Below are 19,010 nucleotides of genomic sequence, written 5' to 3'. Positions count from 1 at the left end.
GCTGGTAAATGTGCTGTAGGTGCACAGCGCTATGGTCCTGTTCTGCCCCTCGGCACGCTGTGTTATCCTGCGTTAATCTTACACTGAGGAATGCCAGATGATGCCTTCATTAAGCTCTCGGCCTGTAATTCAAGAGAAGGGGATCACAGAAACATGTCAGTTAATTATCTCTGGACATATGGCAGTTGATGCGTGTACATCCATGTGGTGTAGGTGTCTGATTCTATTTCTTGATTTCTATTTTGTATTTTGTATTTATTGTTTTTGTTATCATCACTGTTGTGGCAAGGTGACATATTACTGTTACCTAGACATTATGACATTTTTAGTACAAGCAGGAAAACAATTAGTCACATTTTGGGGGGTTTTGAGTATTTAACATGCAAACAACACAACCTTAATAAGACTTCTTCAGAAAACACACCCTAAAAAGAAGCTCCCCCTTTTTGCCCAAACTCAAGCTCTTTGTGTTTGGTGGAAAACATATAATAATATACATAAAATATACATAAATACTGATAAGACTTAAGAAATCATTCTTGTTCCAAGCAGATTTTCACTAAAAGGGCCAAGTATACATGAAGGTTTTGCTATTCTGGACCACCTTGCGAGCGTCTCAACAGTATCAACAGCATGAGAAATACAAACAACCGCTTCATCCTCCAGGAGACTCAACAGTCTGTCAGTCTTAGAAATACAAGTCTAGAAAACTATGATTGAATGTTCCAACACTGCTGAGCTCCTGAACTGCAGCTTACCAGTGTATAGTAGTTGGCATGATCAGCAAAACTGTTGTGAAACCCAGGTAAAGCTCAGTGAGCTGTAAACTGTCAGGACAAAAGTTAATCCATAAGAATCCTGACACACATTTCTCATCCTTTATTTCCTCAGTCAGAGACTGCAGCCTCTGGGAGGAACAGAGAACAGAGTCTCTCATTTTGCTCCACAGCGTCTCATGTTATGCTCACCTTGTTATCATATTTGTTTGGTATGTTCCATGTTTTATATGCTACTTTTATGTTTTGACCTTAAGATAATTTCCCAATCTGGTGGACGATAAAGTCATGATGTTTTCATCAGGGTCTGCCAATGAAATGATACAATAACAATTAATGTATTATTTAATGAATTCACTGGACTTTGTGGACCATCATTTCAGTTGAAGGGCATTTAAATGATCTAATCTGATTTGTCTCCCACTCTCCACCACCCTGCCACCACAAGGCCCAGTGTATGGCTACTTAGACTCCACAATCTTGTAACCCGAATAGAGATTTTTTGGTCAAAGCCAGAGTCTCTATTAAATGAAGCGTCTGCATTTTCTGTCTTGAGTTTATATAACTATCAATAATTATTCCTGAATCATCAGTTTTACAGATTTACAGACTTTCTATCAATATATCAAAGAGAGAAATTAGTCGACGGAGATTGGAGATGGAGAATTTTGCAGATGTGAGTGAGAAGAGATGAGAGATGGATTCATTCAACAGCATCACTTTATTGTCAATACACATTTATTGTCAATACACATTCAGTTTGGTATGTATATGACACTCACAGTACAATGAAACAGCATCATCATGGGTGTCCTTGTGTTTACATGCAATTGTCTCAGACTGCATGAGTTTGTGTGTGTGTTCAATTTACCAATTTTTACATAGTTTCCTTCAACCAATCACATCATTGCTTGCATATGTTCTAATCTAGTTCACTATTATCCTAAATATTTTTGCATGTTTCCCTGTGTACATATGTACATTTTTATGTGTGTAACATGTTTTATGTATGTATGATGATGTTGTAGCTTGATGGCAGCTCTATTGTCCTATTGATCCTTTTATTTATCAGTCACTTTGGTTCTTCAGTGGAGGGCGAGGGCATGTCAGAGCCGTCGGTACACTCCTGCAAACAAAGAGAGACGGAAAAATTGAGTATAGATACAAGTGTAAGTGCAAGTATAAGTACATTAAGTATAGACATATTACAGCACTTAAATACTATTCCAGATGCATTCTTCACCTTCACTCCGTCCAGTTCTGGTCTGCCTGGGAGTGATTTTTGTGAGGAAAAGGCCTGTGAGATAAAACAGAGCAGTCATAATAGATTGGATTACTGACAGAGTGAGAGGGAGAAGAAATACTGGGAGGTATGAATGTCAGGCTGCTGCTCACCTTCTTCGACTGTTGCATCTCCTCTGTGGACTTGGACCTGTTCTTCATGTGCTTCTGGGGAGAGGTGGTGGTGGAACTCTGGAGAGACAGAGCCTCGTGTTAGACACGGCCAGAATAATTCAAATGTTTTGCATATCAGGCTTTTACACACCTCATTTGTCTTCTGCTCCATGGCTGGCTGTTTGTTCTCAGGAGACGTTCAGTGCTGATGGAGGATTAAGATGGATGATATCCTCTGGAAAACGCTGATTGTGTAGCTGGAAAGACAGGAAAGAGAAAAGTGAGAAACTTTTTTAGCCATTAGGTTTCATGCAACAACACTGCTTAAATGCAAGACCTTTTTGAGTCTGTAGCTTCGCTGAGTGGTAGCACTGCTACAAAGCAACTGACCAGGTTTACTTTGTATTTCCAGTTAAATATAAATGCAAGGCTTCACTGATTCCCATCCTGACAGGCCTGATGAATACCACTCAATGAGACACCACAGGCAAGCTGAGGAGTCTGCAGTTATGGTCTTTTTTCACTAGATGGCGACTGTGACTCAGACTCAGACTCACTTCCTCGATCTGAATATTTTGTTGTGTGATTTTTTTCACTGGGTTTACCTTGGTGTTTGGTTCTATAATTGTCTCATTAGGATGTACAAACTGCTGCTCCCATTATTGTTTCTCATTTTAGTTTGAAAAACTGATTCACCTGAGCGCAGGTTAACTTGACTCAAAGTTCTCTGTTATTACCATGGAAATAGACACTGCCAGTAGATGGCTTTGCCTATTCAGTGGCTGAATGTTATAAAATAAAGACAGCGAGTCCTACTGGTAGAGATGCTCCACAGTCTGCCAGCTATTATGTTTTAGACCCAAGAAAAAAAAATTAAAACAACTGTTAAATTAAAAAATATTTAATGAAAATGAATAAAAAACAAGAATCTTTCAAATTGAGACAAAAGAGGATAGAGCCGGAAAGAAAGGAGGACAGAAACGCTTCCTGCACAGCTGAAAGACCACAATGAACACCAGCCAACAGTCACACCCACGTCCACAGCTGGTGTCTGGGGCCCTGGTGGCCGGAGACAAAACACCTCTGGGTCTGGGTCAGTTTGCATGAGACTGATTTTTATAGTCCAAAGATCTCAGCGCTGCCTGTGGATATCTGCCTCTGTCTGACGTCTGACCACTTCCATCAGATCAAAACACTGGCATCTCAGCATGAACAGGTGGTTTATTGGTGTCCTATTCTGTGAGGCCTTTAAATGGAGGAGACACAGATGGGATTCTAATCGCAGAAAGACATCAGGGAATTTGGAAGATGCGGTTCAAACATGTTGCTCATCATAAAACAGAATATGTGTTAGGTTATTCTGAATAAAAGTAAAGTTGAGCTGCAGCATTAATTTTGAACAGCAGTTTTGTCAAAACATCTCATCACAAAGTGCACTTGCTTAATGTTTTCAAAGCTTTCGGCTACATCTCATGGCCTTCTTCAACCACGTGATAACTGAGCTCTAGTGTTCTGCTGAGAGAGGCCGCAGGACGTAGTTGAAAGCTTAAGAAACTGAAGCACTGTGAGTGCACCTTGTGCCGCAGCTTTATTTTATGAAGTTACCTCATGAGAGCTTGGCTTCATAGTATTGTATATATAATATATTAAATATATAAGTATTTCTCTTTAACACTCAATAATCATGAATAAATAAGCCACAATTAAAGCACTCAAAAACACTCTGTTAATCTGCGTCTGTGTGGGTGTCATTTGATCAGATTTATCCTTTTTTCTGCCATAGCTGTTTTTGGCCCATTTCCACCTGATTTTACATTCCTCTATTTAATGCTTAATAACTCCTCATGTAAACATCACAGAACCATGAATAATGGCTTATATGGAAAAATACACTTGTATCATTAAATGTTTAAGTAAAAGTTACTCAATTTGTTTATCTTTGTAAAAATATAGGACAATTACAAAAAATAAAAAATAAAATAAAACCTTACAGGTCAAAACAACCCACTATCATGTCACTGTTCTGGGCTACTGTATAAACATGACGGTGCTACATGGAAGAGAAACTGCTTTATGTAGATATGAATGGCTCACGTTAAGCTAACTAAAATATGATCCTTAGTGATTTTACACTAATGAAAACATGATTATGGATATTATATTCCCTTTCTGCCAATAGATCCCCTAAATCCTACACACTGGTCCTTTTAAATGTGACTAAATCCTGACTGGTGCACAGACATTTGTGCCATAGCCTTTGTCTTACTGCGCCCCGCCCACTTCAGAAGAGTAAGAGGAGCACAAAGAAAAACAGAAATGTAGACATCTTTCAGCTGAAATAACCAGAACTGTTCTAACATAGATGGAAATGTGTGTTGTGGAATATGGATCCCAATGAGAAAATGTACTTTTAAAGAAAGTTATCATTGAGTAATTCTGTGGGGTTTTTTTTTTACTGATGAAGAAATGATTTCTTCCCAAGGCGTATATGTTTACAATTCTGACAAGGAAAGTCCCTTGCAGATCTGACTGAGATGACAGTGAATTGTCTACCACCCTGATCTCCAGTTTAGCCTGCTGCTCTACAGGAAGCATTCAGCTTAGGGCTCATAAAGAATGAATGGGAGCTGACTGACAGGAACTCACTCACCTACTGAGACGGCTGACGTCAGCCGCCATGGAAGCACCATATTTGGTGCTGCAGAGAAGTCCATTAGAGAGTCCCAGTTGGACTGGAATATGTGTGATATTCAACAAGGCCCTACCTGCCAGCCAGCATTTGCTAACACAATGACCTGTGCCGTAGGGACTAGAGGACTTCTTTCATACAGGGCCTATTACCACATACATGATGGTTCAGTTGGCACACCCAAGGGTATACAAGGCTGTTGTACTCCCTGCACTTACTCTAAAATGTGCATTACAGCCCTTTGAGGGACAGAGGAGGATAATCTGGGCCTTGATGCATTCATTGAGTCCTGAGTGCTCTCTCTGGCCAGATCACTAAGGGAAATGACCTACATGAGAACCATTTGCCTGCTTGCCTCACCCTGTCTCTCCCCCTGCTTTTCTCTGTCACTGTCTGTCTGCCCATGTTTGGGAAGATGAGGAACCCCACCTTCATAGACAAGGCAAAGGGATGGTGAGGACCGTGTAGGCTAAACCAAAGCGGGTGGAAAGGCACTGTAGCTGCTTTGAGAAACACTTCTCCATCGATTAATCCACATGAGCAGGCCAACAGCAGCCAAAGTGACACGTCCAAAAACACTACACCTCTTTGTGGTAAGCACAATGAAACGTGAACACGCACAAGTGCACAAATTGCTCATACATTATTACGTGGGCACACTACACAAGAGCAACACAAAGACTTTCGCCTTAAAAGCTACTCAAGAACTCTTTCTGCAAGGATGGTCAAATAGAATATTTTGGCTGCCCGTCTTTTCAACCCTTTTCCTCCTCCCATCATCACTCTGACTGAGACGCTAGAAGAAGAAAATGATAAATCTGAGGTGGAAAAGTTTAATAACAGAGTATTTAGCCTTTATGATCCTAAATTAAATGATGATGTGAATATCTGCATTTACATAAGCAGTAAATCTGCTCCTTTGATTCGAATCCACCGGATTCAAGGTCCAAGATTGACCAAGCTTTGAGAGTTGGGTCAGGACTAATTAACTCCACAGCTGAGGAGCAAAACACAGGAACTTCTTGAGCTTAACTTAAGTGTGTGTGTGAATGAGCTGCACAAGAACAGATAAGAACAATCAAGCTGGACCTGCTCTGGATCTGCTGTGTTCTTGCACTTAACCATGAAAAGATCTGCCCATCGGTCAAATGACCTGGAGATCATCAATGTTCATTCATTCATTCATCCAGCAGCAATGACTATGACAGGAAATATCCCTTCAGCCGTGAGTTTAGTGATGAACACCTTGATATAGTTTCTCATCTTTTGGGTCAGCTAATCACTGCACTTCCAGTGCAGGAGGTTAAATTGAAGCATTAGTCTGACACTATCACCTCACCACACCTGTGCTGGTGAGCATGCTCATGATGTGTGTATTTATAGAGGCTGTAATAACACACACATACACACAGAGGTGGTTCGAGCACCAAGGTGAGCATGTGGGCAGTGACTGCATCGGCATCCGGATAGAGAGCACATTAAGACGGCTCACACTGACAAGGACATAATGTCCTGTAATTGATGATGATGATGGGCTGTCTGTTCTGCCATATTTAGGTGTCACACACACACACTCACATACACATACTCTAACTCCCCCCATCTGGCTGAATTTAGTCAGGAATCGCCCGACACAGCTGCTTCCAGCCAGAATCGCAGCTCAGCCATGTGTATCTCACCTGATAACTGAGTCAGTGCTGATAAAAACACTGAGCACACTCTCTCCTTCACCGGCTGAGCAGAATCTTTCAATGCACATGTGATGTGCAAGCATTGATCTGATGGATGGGTTTTGTTTTACACCATTTATGCATTCCTCTGTAGGACTCTCAAAGACACAGTGAGTACCAGTAAGAGGATTGAGTTCAGACAAGAAACACTTCCAAGATATTCCAAACATGTTTGTCGTTTTCCCCAGTGTGTACTAGACTAAATTTTGAAGCTAAGCGCAAACTGAAAGTGGTAAATAACAAAACAGAGATAGGAGAAAGCATTGGCACTCGGTCTCAATGAAAATGTGGGCTTTTCTATGAATGAGACGAGGATGTTTATCTTGAAAAAGCATAAGACATTTAATCAAGCACAGAAACGCACTGAGTGACAGACAGGAGGAGAGAATGAATGATGGGAGTGACAGAGGGAGAAAGGACACATCTACTGACTGAACAAGCACAGCGATCACCACCCCCCTCCCAAAAAAAATGAGATTAATAAAATGGCTGAGGGAAATTCAGACACTCACCTCCTTTCCTCCCGTCTTCCCTTTCTTCTCTTCTCTCAGTTCGGCAGACGTGCAGCGGGGTAGATGGCACTCCTCATCTCACTGCTACGATTGTGTCTGTGAGAGCACACCCCTCTCTGCCCATTCATAGCACTGCCGACGCATCACTCATACATTTATGGACACACACATACATACACACATATACCACCAGGTGTTATCATGGCTGTGTATGCCAATGTGTCCTGCCCGGCAGTCGGAAGCTGTGGGTGTGACAAACAGGTATTGTATACTGCATGTTAATGCCCACATACACAGCTCTGCTCATGTCTCGGGTTAATTACTTCAGTGACAATTACATCTATAAAAAAGTGATGATATAGACAAGGTGGGCGAATGAGATGCTTCCCGAACCTCATGCTGTCTCATACTCTGAAGTATATATGCTGCTGACACCATCCGTGTGGATGAATTCATCTATGACTCATCTAATTTGTTTTGTAACCAATACAATAGCCAAATACACCCCATAATAGTCCTTCTACGCTCCTCAACTGGAAAACACCTTCCAGCAACAAGTCTGTAAACAGATGAAGCAAGTCATTGGCTACGAACTCATCACAAACAGCCAATCACAGAACTCCAACGATCATCGTCACTGCACAAAAATGACATCATTACATGACGGCACTTCAGGACGGAGGTCTCTCTACCAGACATATGAATGCATAATGTAATCAAAGCTAGTCACAATTGACACCTACACGGACAAGATACAGATCAGACCTGCTTTATACTGCATGACTCATACAGCCGGTCCACTGGGGCAGTGGGGTCTGGCTGAGCTACATAGAAAACCACATCACGTAGCATTTGTCAAGCCAGAAACTGACTTTAGTGAATCATCCAAAAAATCCTGTCTGAGGGGTGAGAGCTGAAACCTGAAGTTTTTTCCCCCTCCGACAATAAATGCAGACAGAAAGGATCACACTTCATCATAAAACACTTTAATTCTTTTCATACACCCTGTGGGATATTTCTGATGACCAAAGCGACTGATTCCCTCCTTGTAATACCACATTTCTGATGACTGATATGGATCCATGTATATAGTCTAAAGTGACAGGAAAACAGGACCTGGCCAGGGCTTCACAAAGTGCCAACACAGCAAACACAGCAAATGCATTTAAGTACTGACAAACATACATTTCAAAACCGCAAGTAGGCACACAAAATGAAAATAGTAATTTAAAATATTAAAAATGAATCTCTGTAAAAAATATTCAATAATCTTAATAGAAACAAAGAAGACACAATCGTGCAATACACTTCAAAAACCCGTTCTGGACAATGACTAGTTCCTGTGCATCAGGCTTAGAGTTCAAAGAAAAGCAAGAGCGCAATGTTAGATTGAGAGAAACAAAAGAAATGTGAACTGCGACTGAAACTGTAAAGCGTTAAACAAACATCAGGGAAAAGCTAGGTTCAGGGTGAATTGTTGAGCTCAAACTTATTTTCATACATTTTTGGGTGCATTAACAATTCATAGCAAACATTTTCCCATAAGGACGTGTAGTGTTTTCAGATGACACTATAAATGCTTGCCATGATATCTCTTCTCTCCATATCATCAGTAGCAGAGATGGTGGCACCCTGCTGTCTCAGAGCTTATTTGTAAACAATCATAAAAAGTGCTTCTCCGTTTTGGAATAAAATTTGTCTTTTGACATGATTGGCAAAATCATGTTGCAAGATGTTTTTGGATCATGTCTTTGTCCGTCCCACACATGAACAGCTTTCAAACTGCTGTTTCTCTTAAGTCTTTGGATTCTGATCCAGCAGAGTCAGGGGTTCCCCCCGCTGCCCCAGCTGAGCTTGAAGGTAATGAGGTCTTGTCCTCCAATTTCTCTTTGGATTCTGCAGTGGAGGAGCTGCTTGTACTGGGCCCCTCTGGCTGCGTGTCCTGCCCCTGGTCTGCGGACACCTGCAGGAAGTCAGGGATCTCGAGCTGCTCTTTGGTCAGAAGGCCTCGCTGGTCGTCCACCCTGCAGCACTGAGCTCTCGTCAGCATGTCCAGAAACCCTGATTGCAGAGAAAAATATCAAGTTCATTTGGCATTTATTTCAAACAAATGAATAAATAATACAGTGTTATTTCATTCTTGATCAATAAAAATTTAAAGAGACAGAAAGTCATAAAAAATGTGCCATAAAAAAGACTTTACTCCTCATCAAACCTCTGTCCTGGCTGGATATTAGGGTTGGGTGATATGGATACAATCATTTATGAAGCAAGTTTATATTGCAATACTGAAGTATTGATGTATGTGGTAATATTGTACATTTCCTGGAAATTCAGCTGAGAAACTTGAGATTTAACCTTAAAAACAGTTTCACCACTTGGTCCATTTAGTAGCTTTTCTGGAGCGTTCGATCTTGAACATGGAAATGCAGTTTTATTTACTGCGTTTTTTTGTTATTACATCTGCTGAGAAAAATTGCGTGATATGATTAAAATGCATTTTATGGAGAGATTCTTTCGTCAGCAATTGAGAAACGTCACTAAAGAAGATTCTAACACAATGTCCACACTTTGTTTCAAAGGCCAAGAACAAGCCCTCAAGTTCAAATGGAAAAAAAACAAAAAAACTTCCGTATTGTCACGGATTCCTTATTGACGGTTGTCAATTTTTTATCATCTTACAGCATATGTTGCCATATTGCCCAACCCTCCTAGATACTGCTGAGGTCTCCTACCATCCATGTCGGGGTTCTTACTGGGCTTGGGCTGAGTCTTTCCTCTGTCTGACTTCGGTGATGCTCGGGCCTCCACGCCACCTCCACTCACTGCCCCAGCCTGGGAGCAAAATAGATTCCAGCTTCATCAATATATTAAAATATCGTTTGACAAGTTTCAAATCTCAGTAAGGTTATAAATTATCAGTCCTATAGATCACACAAGGATTGAACTTCTCATCAGAGACATGCGTGTTGATAAGATTTTGGTGGTGTCCAGAAGCCTTGGGCTATGTACAAAATCGCTCCTCATTTTACTCTGTAGAGCGCTATATTTAGTGCACTAAGAAAATCCCACAACCGAATATAATGAAGGTTTTTATTCCTCGTTCGAGCGTAGCCTTGCCCTTCAAATGATAACCCTCATTATATTCTTATTTAGATAATAATAACCGAAAGCATCTCAGCAGCTCACCCTTTTTCTCAAGTCAGTTTATTAACACTGTCTCACCTGTGAGGCTGCAGCAGAACCACTGCCTCTGGAAATGTTGGCCTGGTCTCTTCCTGTTCAAACCACACAAAGCTGCATGTTAGTTTCTAGCAGCACTTACACTTCCAATACAAAAAAAAGTAGTCAGTGGACCGCTGGTGATGCTACACAACTTAACTTCCTCATTGTGTTAACCACTGACATCAGCCAGATAAAATATTCCTGACAAGAATTAAACTGATCCTCCTGGGATAGAGCCACTCTAATCAAATCTATTTCCCTCCTCCTAAATGCATTGAGTGGAGCTGAGGCGGGGAGCACTGATCCAAAGTGAAGTTGGTTCTGGTTTCTCAGCAGTCGGGAAATGAGGTGAGTGAACTCAAAGTGACGCGGCACTCAACAAACCAAATGGAGTCCGACATGTCAATGTCCCATAGAAAAGAATGGAGACTGAGAGAGAGGCACACAGAGAAATCAGAATAGGAAAAAAAGAGGAACATGCAGACAGTGACGCAGAAAAAGCAGGGCAGTAAAATGGACAGCGAGAGGACTTTCTCTTCCCCGCCAGCTAAAAGTGAGCGAGAGCCAAGAAATGCAGAAACACTTTCTAAAACCGACTAAAGAATCAGTTAAATGAAAAAGAAGGCGCAGGCAGGGGTCAGGCAGAATTCAGAAGAGATCACAGAAAGCATCACTAATATGTCACCCACATAGTCTACAACTAACAGTGCATAGAAACGTAGTGTGTGCCTCTATCGGATTTTATTCAACTCAGTTCATTCACTCGTTGGCCAAGTAGGTTTCTTTTTATCTTGTGGCTGATTGTGCTTTTGGGGGAGCAGCGCAGTCATGATTAAATTATGTAAAAGTGACATCAACTGGATTCTTTCTGGTTCACATTAAAGTAAAAACACTGGGTCAGTGCATTCACCTTTGGTTTTGTCAAGTCGTAGCGTCTTATTGGCCAATCTGAACACGGTGCCGCTCATGTTCACAGGCTCATCACTTCCAACCTTAAACGAACAGGCAGATAAAAACATGAATCATTCCAGTCGGGCAGATGCTGACACACGATGATGAACTATCACTATGGTGCATAACACAGGGAAAACACATTTACACATTAGTAAGACGGTGTAATCTTAATTCTTATTCCACTAACAAAATAGTGTAACACCTTCAGGTTTCAGTAACCACATTAAAATTACAGATTTGATATTAATATTAACATGCACACTGACGCGTAAACTGCTGCCTAGCAACGGCTGCTGGAGGCAGGAGAGGCAGATGAGACTGACAGGAGAGATGGGCAGAATTTTAAAAAATGAATATATTTAAAAATGCCAGACAAGGCAGCTTATCATTAAAGTGAATTTATTTGACTAGCCAGAAAGTCATTATCTGAGTAACTACTCAAGCTCAGGCTACCGTCTCATTCATACATGCATACACTCACTCACCATGGTGACCAGGGCCTCTTGCAGCTTGAGGTGGTGCTTCTGCATCACAGCAGAGAGGGCGTCCTGCAGCGTCTTACTAGACTTCACCATGATCCCCACAGTCTTACCAGTGAAGGCAATCTCCAGCCTGAAACACATGAAATTCAATAACCCCCCTGAACGAGGTGGGACAGCAGAATAGCATCACTTAAATCTAGTCATACAAAGCCTGTAGTCACAGAGACATTTCCCACACAATGGTATCTGAACAGGATATCCAAATGTGATTTTAATATAGCAACTTGTGTAATTACACAGTCAGTGCAAATGATGACTAAAATGATTTCCACCCAGAAAACCAGACTATTACTGGTGGTAACACAAGGACTTTCCTCTAATATGGTGAAGAGCGAGATTCTGTGGTGGGGATGGAGGTGTGAAAGCCTGCTAGGGTGTCAAAGACAGAAAGAAAAAAAAAAAAAAAAAAGGAAGCAAAGGAAGTGACAGTTGACTCACGCAAACGTCACCCTGAGCTCTAGAGAGACCTGCTGATCTCTCAGTACGGAGCAGTCCTGGTCCAGCGATAAGGGCTGCTGTAGAGAGAGCAACAGTGTATCAGACAGAGAGAAATTAAAGCGATTTTCAGAGATGTGAGCTTCAAATGGGGACACTTTCAAATAGGTTTCACAAAGTTTCAGACGTGAAAAGAGGGAGTATGATGAGGCAGTGAGAGGATGTTGGAACAGGAACATGGCAGTCTTCTTTCTCATACTGCCTGTTGCAAAACAACTTTGCAGTGCCATACAGTAGAACGGTTTGAAGAGCTACTTGATGTAAAGCTGTGGCTAGTGGAGGACACACAGCAGCTAAGCGCTCACCTTGTCCTTCCCGTGAAGGTAGATAATGATATCTTTCAGCGGGAAGCCTCTCTTTTCACACAGGCTAGCCAGCATGTCTTTGATGGGTTGGCCATTGCGTGTAGGGGCCAGAGAGGCACTGCCATCAGGTAGGTAGACACAGCAGTAACCCCCCTCCACCTCTATCCTGCCCCCACCTCCCTGATCTGGAGACCGGGGAATTGATTTGCCATTCTGCACCAAAGATGGAGAAGAGAGCAAAGGATTTAAGAGTAAAAAATATACTACAAAATTATTTTATTCATTTTGTGTCAGATTCTCCTCTGAATTCGAAGACTACATTTAGTCATTCCTGTGTGCTTCATTGTAATTGAACAATAATTGATTTCTGATCAACCGGCTGCAGCTACAGTACAAACCCTTTTTGCCACAAACGCACTGACCTCCATCTGCCTGTAGAGGGAGCCAAGCTCCACACTGCTGGTCGACTTCACCGACATATGGGACTCTATGCGGGAGACTGCACTCTGGGTGTTAGGTGTATCTTCTGTTATCGATGGAAAGAGAAGAACAAGAAGAGAGCCAGGGAGGAAGTGTCAAATAAAGTCACAGTAAGTACATTAACACGGAAGTACAAGATCTGCCATCTGACTGGCACTACCTCCCCAGGATCCTCTTTTCTGTCGCAGTTTCTCTGAGGCACTCTTGCCACCTGGCAAACTGTTAGAGTCTGACCTCTTGTTCTGTTTGAGACAGTGAAATTAAATGAAATAAAGTCAACACAGCACAATCAAAACAAGAATCAGTCACATTTTCCCTTCCCTGTCCCTCAGTGTATTTTTTCCTAGGCTATATACCTTCCTGTCACTGAGCGAGGGGCTGCTGCTGGCCATGTCCTCCCAGGATCCCATGCGAACCGGCTCATTAGAGAGCTGAGGCAGAAGTTTTCCTTCTACACTTGCCAAGGTGCAATTCTGGTAAAGAGGAGAGCGCACAAACCGCCTGTAGCTGTCCATCTTCATCAGCTTGAATATCTGATGCAAAGCAGGAGCAATGGTACACAAAGTCAGCCATGGCACCAACACTGTGTTATTGAGTTAATATGAGAGTCAGGACTCTAAACAGACCTGTGCTTGAGCCTTGTTAAACATGTCAGGTGTGGGCTGCTCCAGGTCCTTCTCCTCTGTCTTGGCCGTGTCATCGATGTTGACTGAGTAGGGAGCGCTGTCAGACAGGTAGGTGTTGTAGATGGAGCGAGCCACTGCTTTTAGCTGGAAAAGCAACACCTTCCTCAGACTGAATCACCCTGATGATTACTTATTACCTCAACCTTGTTTCCTATTCATTTTTTTTGAGCCAGTGACACATCAACAGGAATAAATCCCAAATGACACATTGTACCAGTTTTCATTTGAGTGTTTAGCTTTCAGTGGCAACCTTCAAAGCCACTCGGTGCTTTTATCTTTTCACTGGCTCTGTGTTCTCCCCTTGAGTGTTGGGCACTTCCTGTACCAAGAATCAAATCCACCGTTTCCAAACATCCACACTGCCCGTCATACAATCAATAAGTCGCTAAAAGTCTATTCATGATGTTAGCTGTTAAAGCTTCCCAGCTGGCTACTTTTATATGAAAGATTAGCGTAGCAGAGTGCAAATATTAAAAAAAAAAAAAACATCATACATCGCTGAAATCAACAGGAAATATTTTTGTTTACTATATAAAGCTTGTTAACTGACTTAAAAAAAAAAACACACACACACACACATCACTGAATCAGATCACTACACAGATACAATTATAGCAACATAGCTACCGACTTGACCTCCCACATTCAACTTCTTGTCTACAGTGAAAAAAAACACATTTAAGGGAAGTTACAATGAGAGTATTTCTAAACACACAACAGCATAATGAATCACATTAAGCTAAGTCACCAAGTAAAGAGGTAAAACGGTGCCATCATACCTCGTCCAATGAGGTGGCTGGAATCCTCCTGAACTTTTCACAAGCTTGCCAGAATAAAATGTTCTCTGCACTCACCTCAGACCTCAAGAAGGCCTGTTGAGAAACACACAAACACACACACACACGAGGATCATTAGAAAACATCAACACTTCAATTATTCTTAAACTTGTTGAAAATTACAGCATAAGGCTAGTATGTGTGTAGAGTGTGACTCACCGTAAAGTAACCGACCCCAGCAGGGTCCTCCAACAGCTTCTCAAATGAAACGGCCCAGCTCAGTACGCTGTTGGCGGGGCCAGCCTCTCCACCTGGAGTCCCTGGAAGGCTTGAGCTGCTGCCTCCACAGCCCCGTGCAGACATGTTCAACTCTACAAACACATCCAGACACAAACACACCCATTTATCAGCACAGAAAATCATGACCGAGAATGAGACTGAATCAGATATTTTCTTCCGTCGTGCTCAGACATGTTCACATTGTAGAAATGTGACATGCACAGGATTGTCAGAGTGTACGTTGACTGTTCACGCTTACCTCCATCTGACACTGCCTGGATCTGTGGATAGAGAGAGCAGATAACTTTACAACAGCAGTAAAACAGACTAAAATTAAACAAATCATCTGACAAGATGAAATACACCTCACTGAGGTCATTATGGACGAGCTGTATACAGTATTACTGGGTAAATTCATATCGTACTTAATAAACTCAGTTCAACAGTCACTTGTCTGAAACAGAAAATCATAAAAACAAAGTAACTGTATGTAAATTCATTCTCATTGCCTAAGATGGTAAACTGCACAACTAAACCACAGAACTAAGAGTGTGAAAATAATGAGTACAACAAAATATTACACTCATAGCTGTACAATGTATTTGAAATTATATCCCGTTAGACACATGCATGCAGAGCACATAGGCATACATACATTTAGGAAGTGAAATGTGAAAACCAACTGCATGTTTTTTTTTTTTTGCTTTTTGTTTTTTCTGCTCGATGTAATAGTGCAATCAACCAAGGCTGTTTTCACAGGAAGTGGTTGTGACACTGATGACAATAGCTCTCATTCAGCTTTCAGAGCTCACAAAATCCACATCCACATCCAGTAAAAGGTTCTTTTCGTTTCTAATCAAGCACGTTCACAGTTATGAACTGAATTCTGCAACCTGTTTGCTCACACGCCTGTGCTGACAATTGCATATTGATCAAACCCCACTGTGGGTATTTTAGAAAATAAGATCAGCAGGTTAACTGAATCTGTTTTAATTAACTGAGTGAAATCCTGGATGCTCAGATCCACACACACACACACACAGTAAAGGTCCTGCTCAAGAGTCGTGTAACACTGAAATTGTATTTAAAGAGGTGCAGACTGGCTCACAGAACAAAGCCCCTGGGTTTTAATACAAAGGTGTTTCTGGAGTTTGTTTGCCCCTCTGGGTTTCCTCTGGGTGCTCTGGTTTCCTCCCACAGTCCACAGGCATGTGGGTTCCAATTCTAAAACTGTGTGTGTGTCTGTGTAGGTTTGTCCTGGTCAGAGAATAAATGGTGTAAAAGTTTATAATAGTAAACTTGAAAGTGACATCGTCACCGCTAGCAGTCATTATATTCCCAGTGCCATTTGACACAATCCGGGTGCTCATAATGCAAAATTACCTATAACTTGTTTAATCATATCTATTCTTCTTTAAATTTTGCTTTCATTTTCATTCTCCATACCTCATATTCAAAAACTGTCAACTGATCAGTGCTGGACATCCCACCTGTCTCATTCATGCCCATGCGACTTGTGTAAAGCAGATTTGAATTTGCCCGATCAATCTGGATGTCAGTTCTGTAAAATACTTCAAATATGAGTCACCTCTGAAGGTCAACTGAAGTCAAAATCTTCACAGAAAGTCCACTTTATCTTCACCTAATTTCTGGAACAACCCACATCAGAAGTGTCAACTGCTGCGTCATACCGAAAGATATTGTGAGTGAGAAAACGTTTGTCTCAGCATCCGCTCATGTGACCCAAAAAAAATCCGAGTAAATACCGAGAGGCTAAAACTAGCTCTGGTTTTGTGACAGATTTCAAGGAAGAGACAATTTGACGTCGTTGTGAGGCCCTAACTTCTTAACAGAAATAACTACACAACAACGACACAAGTTTTTTCTTAAACAAATTGCAAGACATACTGAAAAGACACACTGTATATGTGTGAATTTTAGGCAACAGTTCAAAGAAAACTGCTCTTTGTGAACTTTGAGCATATCAGGTTGATATGGGCTGGCTGTTTCTGCAGGTGTTAGCCTCGCTGTGACTCCACCACTTCACTTTTTTTTTTTTTTCTCTCAACTGCTAAAACTCACACACACCGACACACACTTCATACACAGTTCTCCATAATGAAACCCCAACTTTCATCATCATCTTACTTGTGCACCTTTCGTTCTCATTCACTGCAGCAGAAAATAATATCTAAGGATTAGGATTCTCTGTGAATCCTTTGAAGGAGAGTGAGGATATGTAAACATATTTTATGTGAGGGAAGAGTTTGGTGCAGCACCAATTATAGGAACATTTCCAATCACACAAAATGCAAAGCACAGAGTCTTTTAAAACCAGAGCAACATCCATCCCTTCTCTGCCTCTGCAAAATACATCTTTACATACACTTTCACACCTTTAGCAGGGTTAAACTAATTCAAGAAACATAATGGTCTCGCACAGAGTAGACCAAAAGCCAGCTCAGCCTACACATGACAGATTGGCAAACAGGTATGGCTCCATTTCCGCTTCTGACTCAGGCAAGCCCAGTCTGTTTTCAATAGCAACCAACACACAGCCTGATTGGTTCTGGCACAGCTGAGGAGTGGAGACGGATAATACAAGCCACCACAAGAAAACTGCACTGCTGTACTCTCAGTACTCCGACCTGGATGTCAGCTCAATAGTATCAGCATGGTTAAAAAAAGAAAAAAAAAAAAAAAAAAAAAAGCAGATTGAGAAAGTAGTCCAAAACTTCAAAGAGATTCCTGCTCATTACAAATCATTACATGGCAACAACTTACAAGTATTCAAGTATTCAACACACTCAACTCCAACTCATTCCTCTTAAACATTAGCACATTCCCAATCTTGTACTTCCACTATCTAAGGGCTGATAAAACTTTCTCCTTTACACATCATAAACTGATTAACAAACCACTGGATCCATGGACGGCTGCAGAACCAAACCAAAACATAAGAAGGCTGCTGCCAACTCACCATGTGGCCAACAGGAATCCCTAGAGCATTGTTCTTCGCCATGGTGGCCCAGACACCAGACTACAAGCTGAAGCCTTATACGATGTGCACACTGTCAGGGGACACAGTAAAGTGCTCCACCCAAAAATGATGCACACTCTTCATACACACACATACACAAAATTCATCACTTGGGTTTTCTTGTCACTTCCTGCCTGGAAGGGAAGTCTTGCCATAGCAACAAGCCACAAAAGAGGAAGTATACTATGATCAAACTGTTCTCAGCCTACATCTTGAGAAACACTGTGATGTGGGAACACAGACAGGACAGATCTCATTCTGCTTTTGATGTTCAGTCACTATAAGAGTCACTTGACACAGCTTCATGCGATTTTACACTCTAGGTAGCAAATGTGCAGCTATAGAGCTACATCTAAGGCTACATCTATGAAATTTATTTATTGTTTTCTTTGGATTCATTTAATAATCCTTTGATTTAATGAAAACCAGGATTAAGTCAAATCCTCCAAACATTACTAAACTTCTGCTGTACGAGTGCTTTCAACTTTACATACGACTTTACATAATATTTGCTTTCTTTTTCAAAACATAAATTCAATATCTCATTCTACAATTTTCAGGATCATTTCAAAACAAAACTTGTGAGCAGACTTTCATGGTGTTCATCAGTATATGAGCATTATTCTGTAGAATAAATGACTGTAGATCGATTCCAAATTAAAACATATGTTTCCAAAAATCAAGGTTGACAACTTTAAGTAGCCTTCCCCTTAAACTGGTATATTGCCAAATACTGTGAACTAGGCATGCACTCTCCGATTAGCTCTTGTGAAACGATTGTCATACCTTATTATGCAGCGTGATGCCACCGGCTATGGTGCACCGTTTGTCATATTTCCTGCTTTGCTTTTGTGCTGCAAATTTTGCCAGGCGGTAGAACCTGTGATAAAGTCCTGTGAAAGTGACCATCTTCCCGGAAAACAAGCACGCTGCGGGTCAAGCCGAGAGAGCTGGGGGGGGGGGAAGACTCCAGCAAAGAGCTTGAAAGTCTTCAGGTCAGAGTTAATTACCAGCTTTGATCTTACCTGACTGCGCACAACCCAACGAGCCAGGTGAAGCACGACTTTTTAATTAAGGGTGCGCTGTCCTTTTCTTTTTTACACCCCCTTTGGAAAAAATGTTGGT

The 19,010-nt window shown here is 41.5% G+C and overlaps 1 protein-coding gene and 1 long non-coding RNA gene across 5 annotated transcripts; both read right to left on the bottom strand.

Annotated features, from left to right (window-relative positions):
* Nucleotides 1-1,478: 1,478 nt before the first annotated feature.
* Nucleotides 1,479-7,323, bottom strand: LOC111646671 (uncharacterized). Its single transcript, XR_002759970.2, has 5 exons — nucleotides 7,103-7,323; nucleotides 2,323-2,428; nucleotides 2,172-2,249; nucleotides 2,020-2,073; nucleotides 1,479-1,902 (listed from the first exon to the last, which is right to left on the bottom strand). It is a non-coding gene; the product is annotated as an uncharacterized LOC111646671 (long non-coding RNA).
* Nucleotides 7,324-8,072: 749 nt separating this feature from the next.
* On the bottom strand, nucleotides 8,073-18,809 carry rgs14b (regulator of G protein signaling 14b). 4 transcript variants are annotated; one of them, XM_023396064.2, is made up of 15 exons: nucleotides 18,672-18,809; nucleotides 15,105-15,126; nucleotides 14,786-14,937; nucleotides 14,569-14,661; nucleotides 13,730-13,873; nucleotides 13,460-13,636; nucleotides 13,264-13,345; nucleotides 13,046-13,149; nucleotides 12,624-12,836; nucleotides 12,262-12,338; nucleotides 11,767-11,893; nucleotides 11,238-11,319; nucleotides 10,328-10,380; nucleotides 9,838-9,937; nucleotides 8,073-9,163 (listed from the first exon to the last, which is right to left on the bottom strand). In XM_023396064.2, exons 1-15 carry the CDS (start codon nucleotides 18,792-18,794, stop codon nucleotides 8,880-8,882), a joined length of 1,833 nt encoding a protein of 610 aa, XP_023251832.1. In that variant the 5' UTR covers nucleotides 18,795-18,809; the 3' UTR covers nucleotides 8,073-8,879. The 4 variants fall into 4 exon arrangements, with proteins under 4 accessions (XP_023251832.1, XP_023251834.1, XP_023251833.1 ...); XM_023396066.2 differs by having other exon boundaries at nucleotides 9,859-9,937; XM_023396065.2 differs by having other exon boundaries at nucleotides 12,262-12,335.
* Between the last annotated feature and the right edge of the window lie 201 nt (nucleotides 18,810-19,010).

Source organism: Seriola lalandi, unplaced genomic scaffold, assembly GCF_002814215.2.
Source record: "Seriola lalandi dorsalis isolate HSWRI2012SDOR001 ecotype SW California unplaced genomic scaffold, Sedor1 jcf7180002054973, whole genome shotgun sequence".
Taxonomy (NCBI): domain Eukaryota; kingdom Metazoa; phylum Chordata; class Actinopteri; order Carangiformes; family Carangidae; genus Seriola; species Seriola lalandi.
Note: the sequence above shows the minus strand (reverse complement) of the source record. Positions and strands in the feature narration are given on the sequence as shown.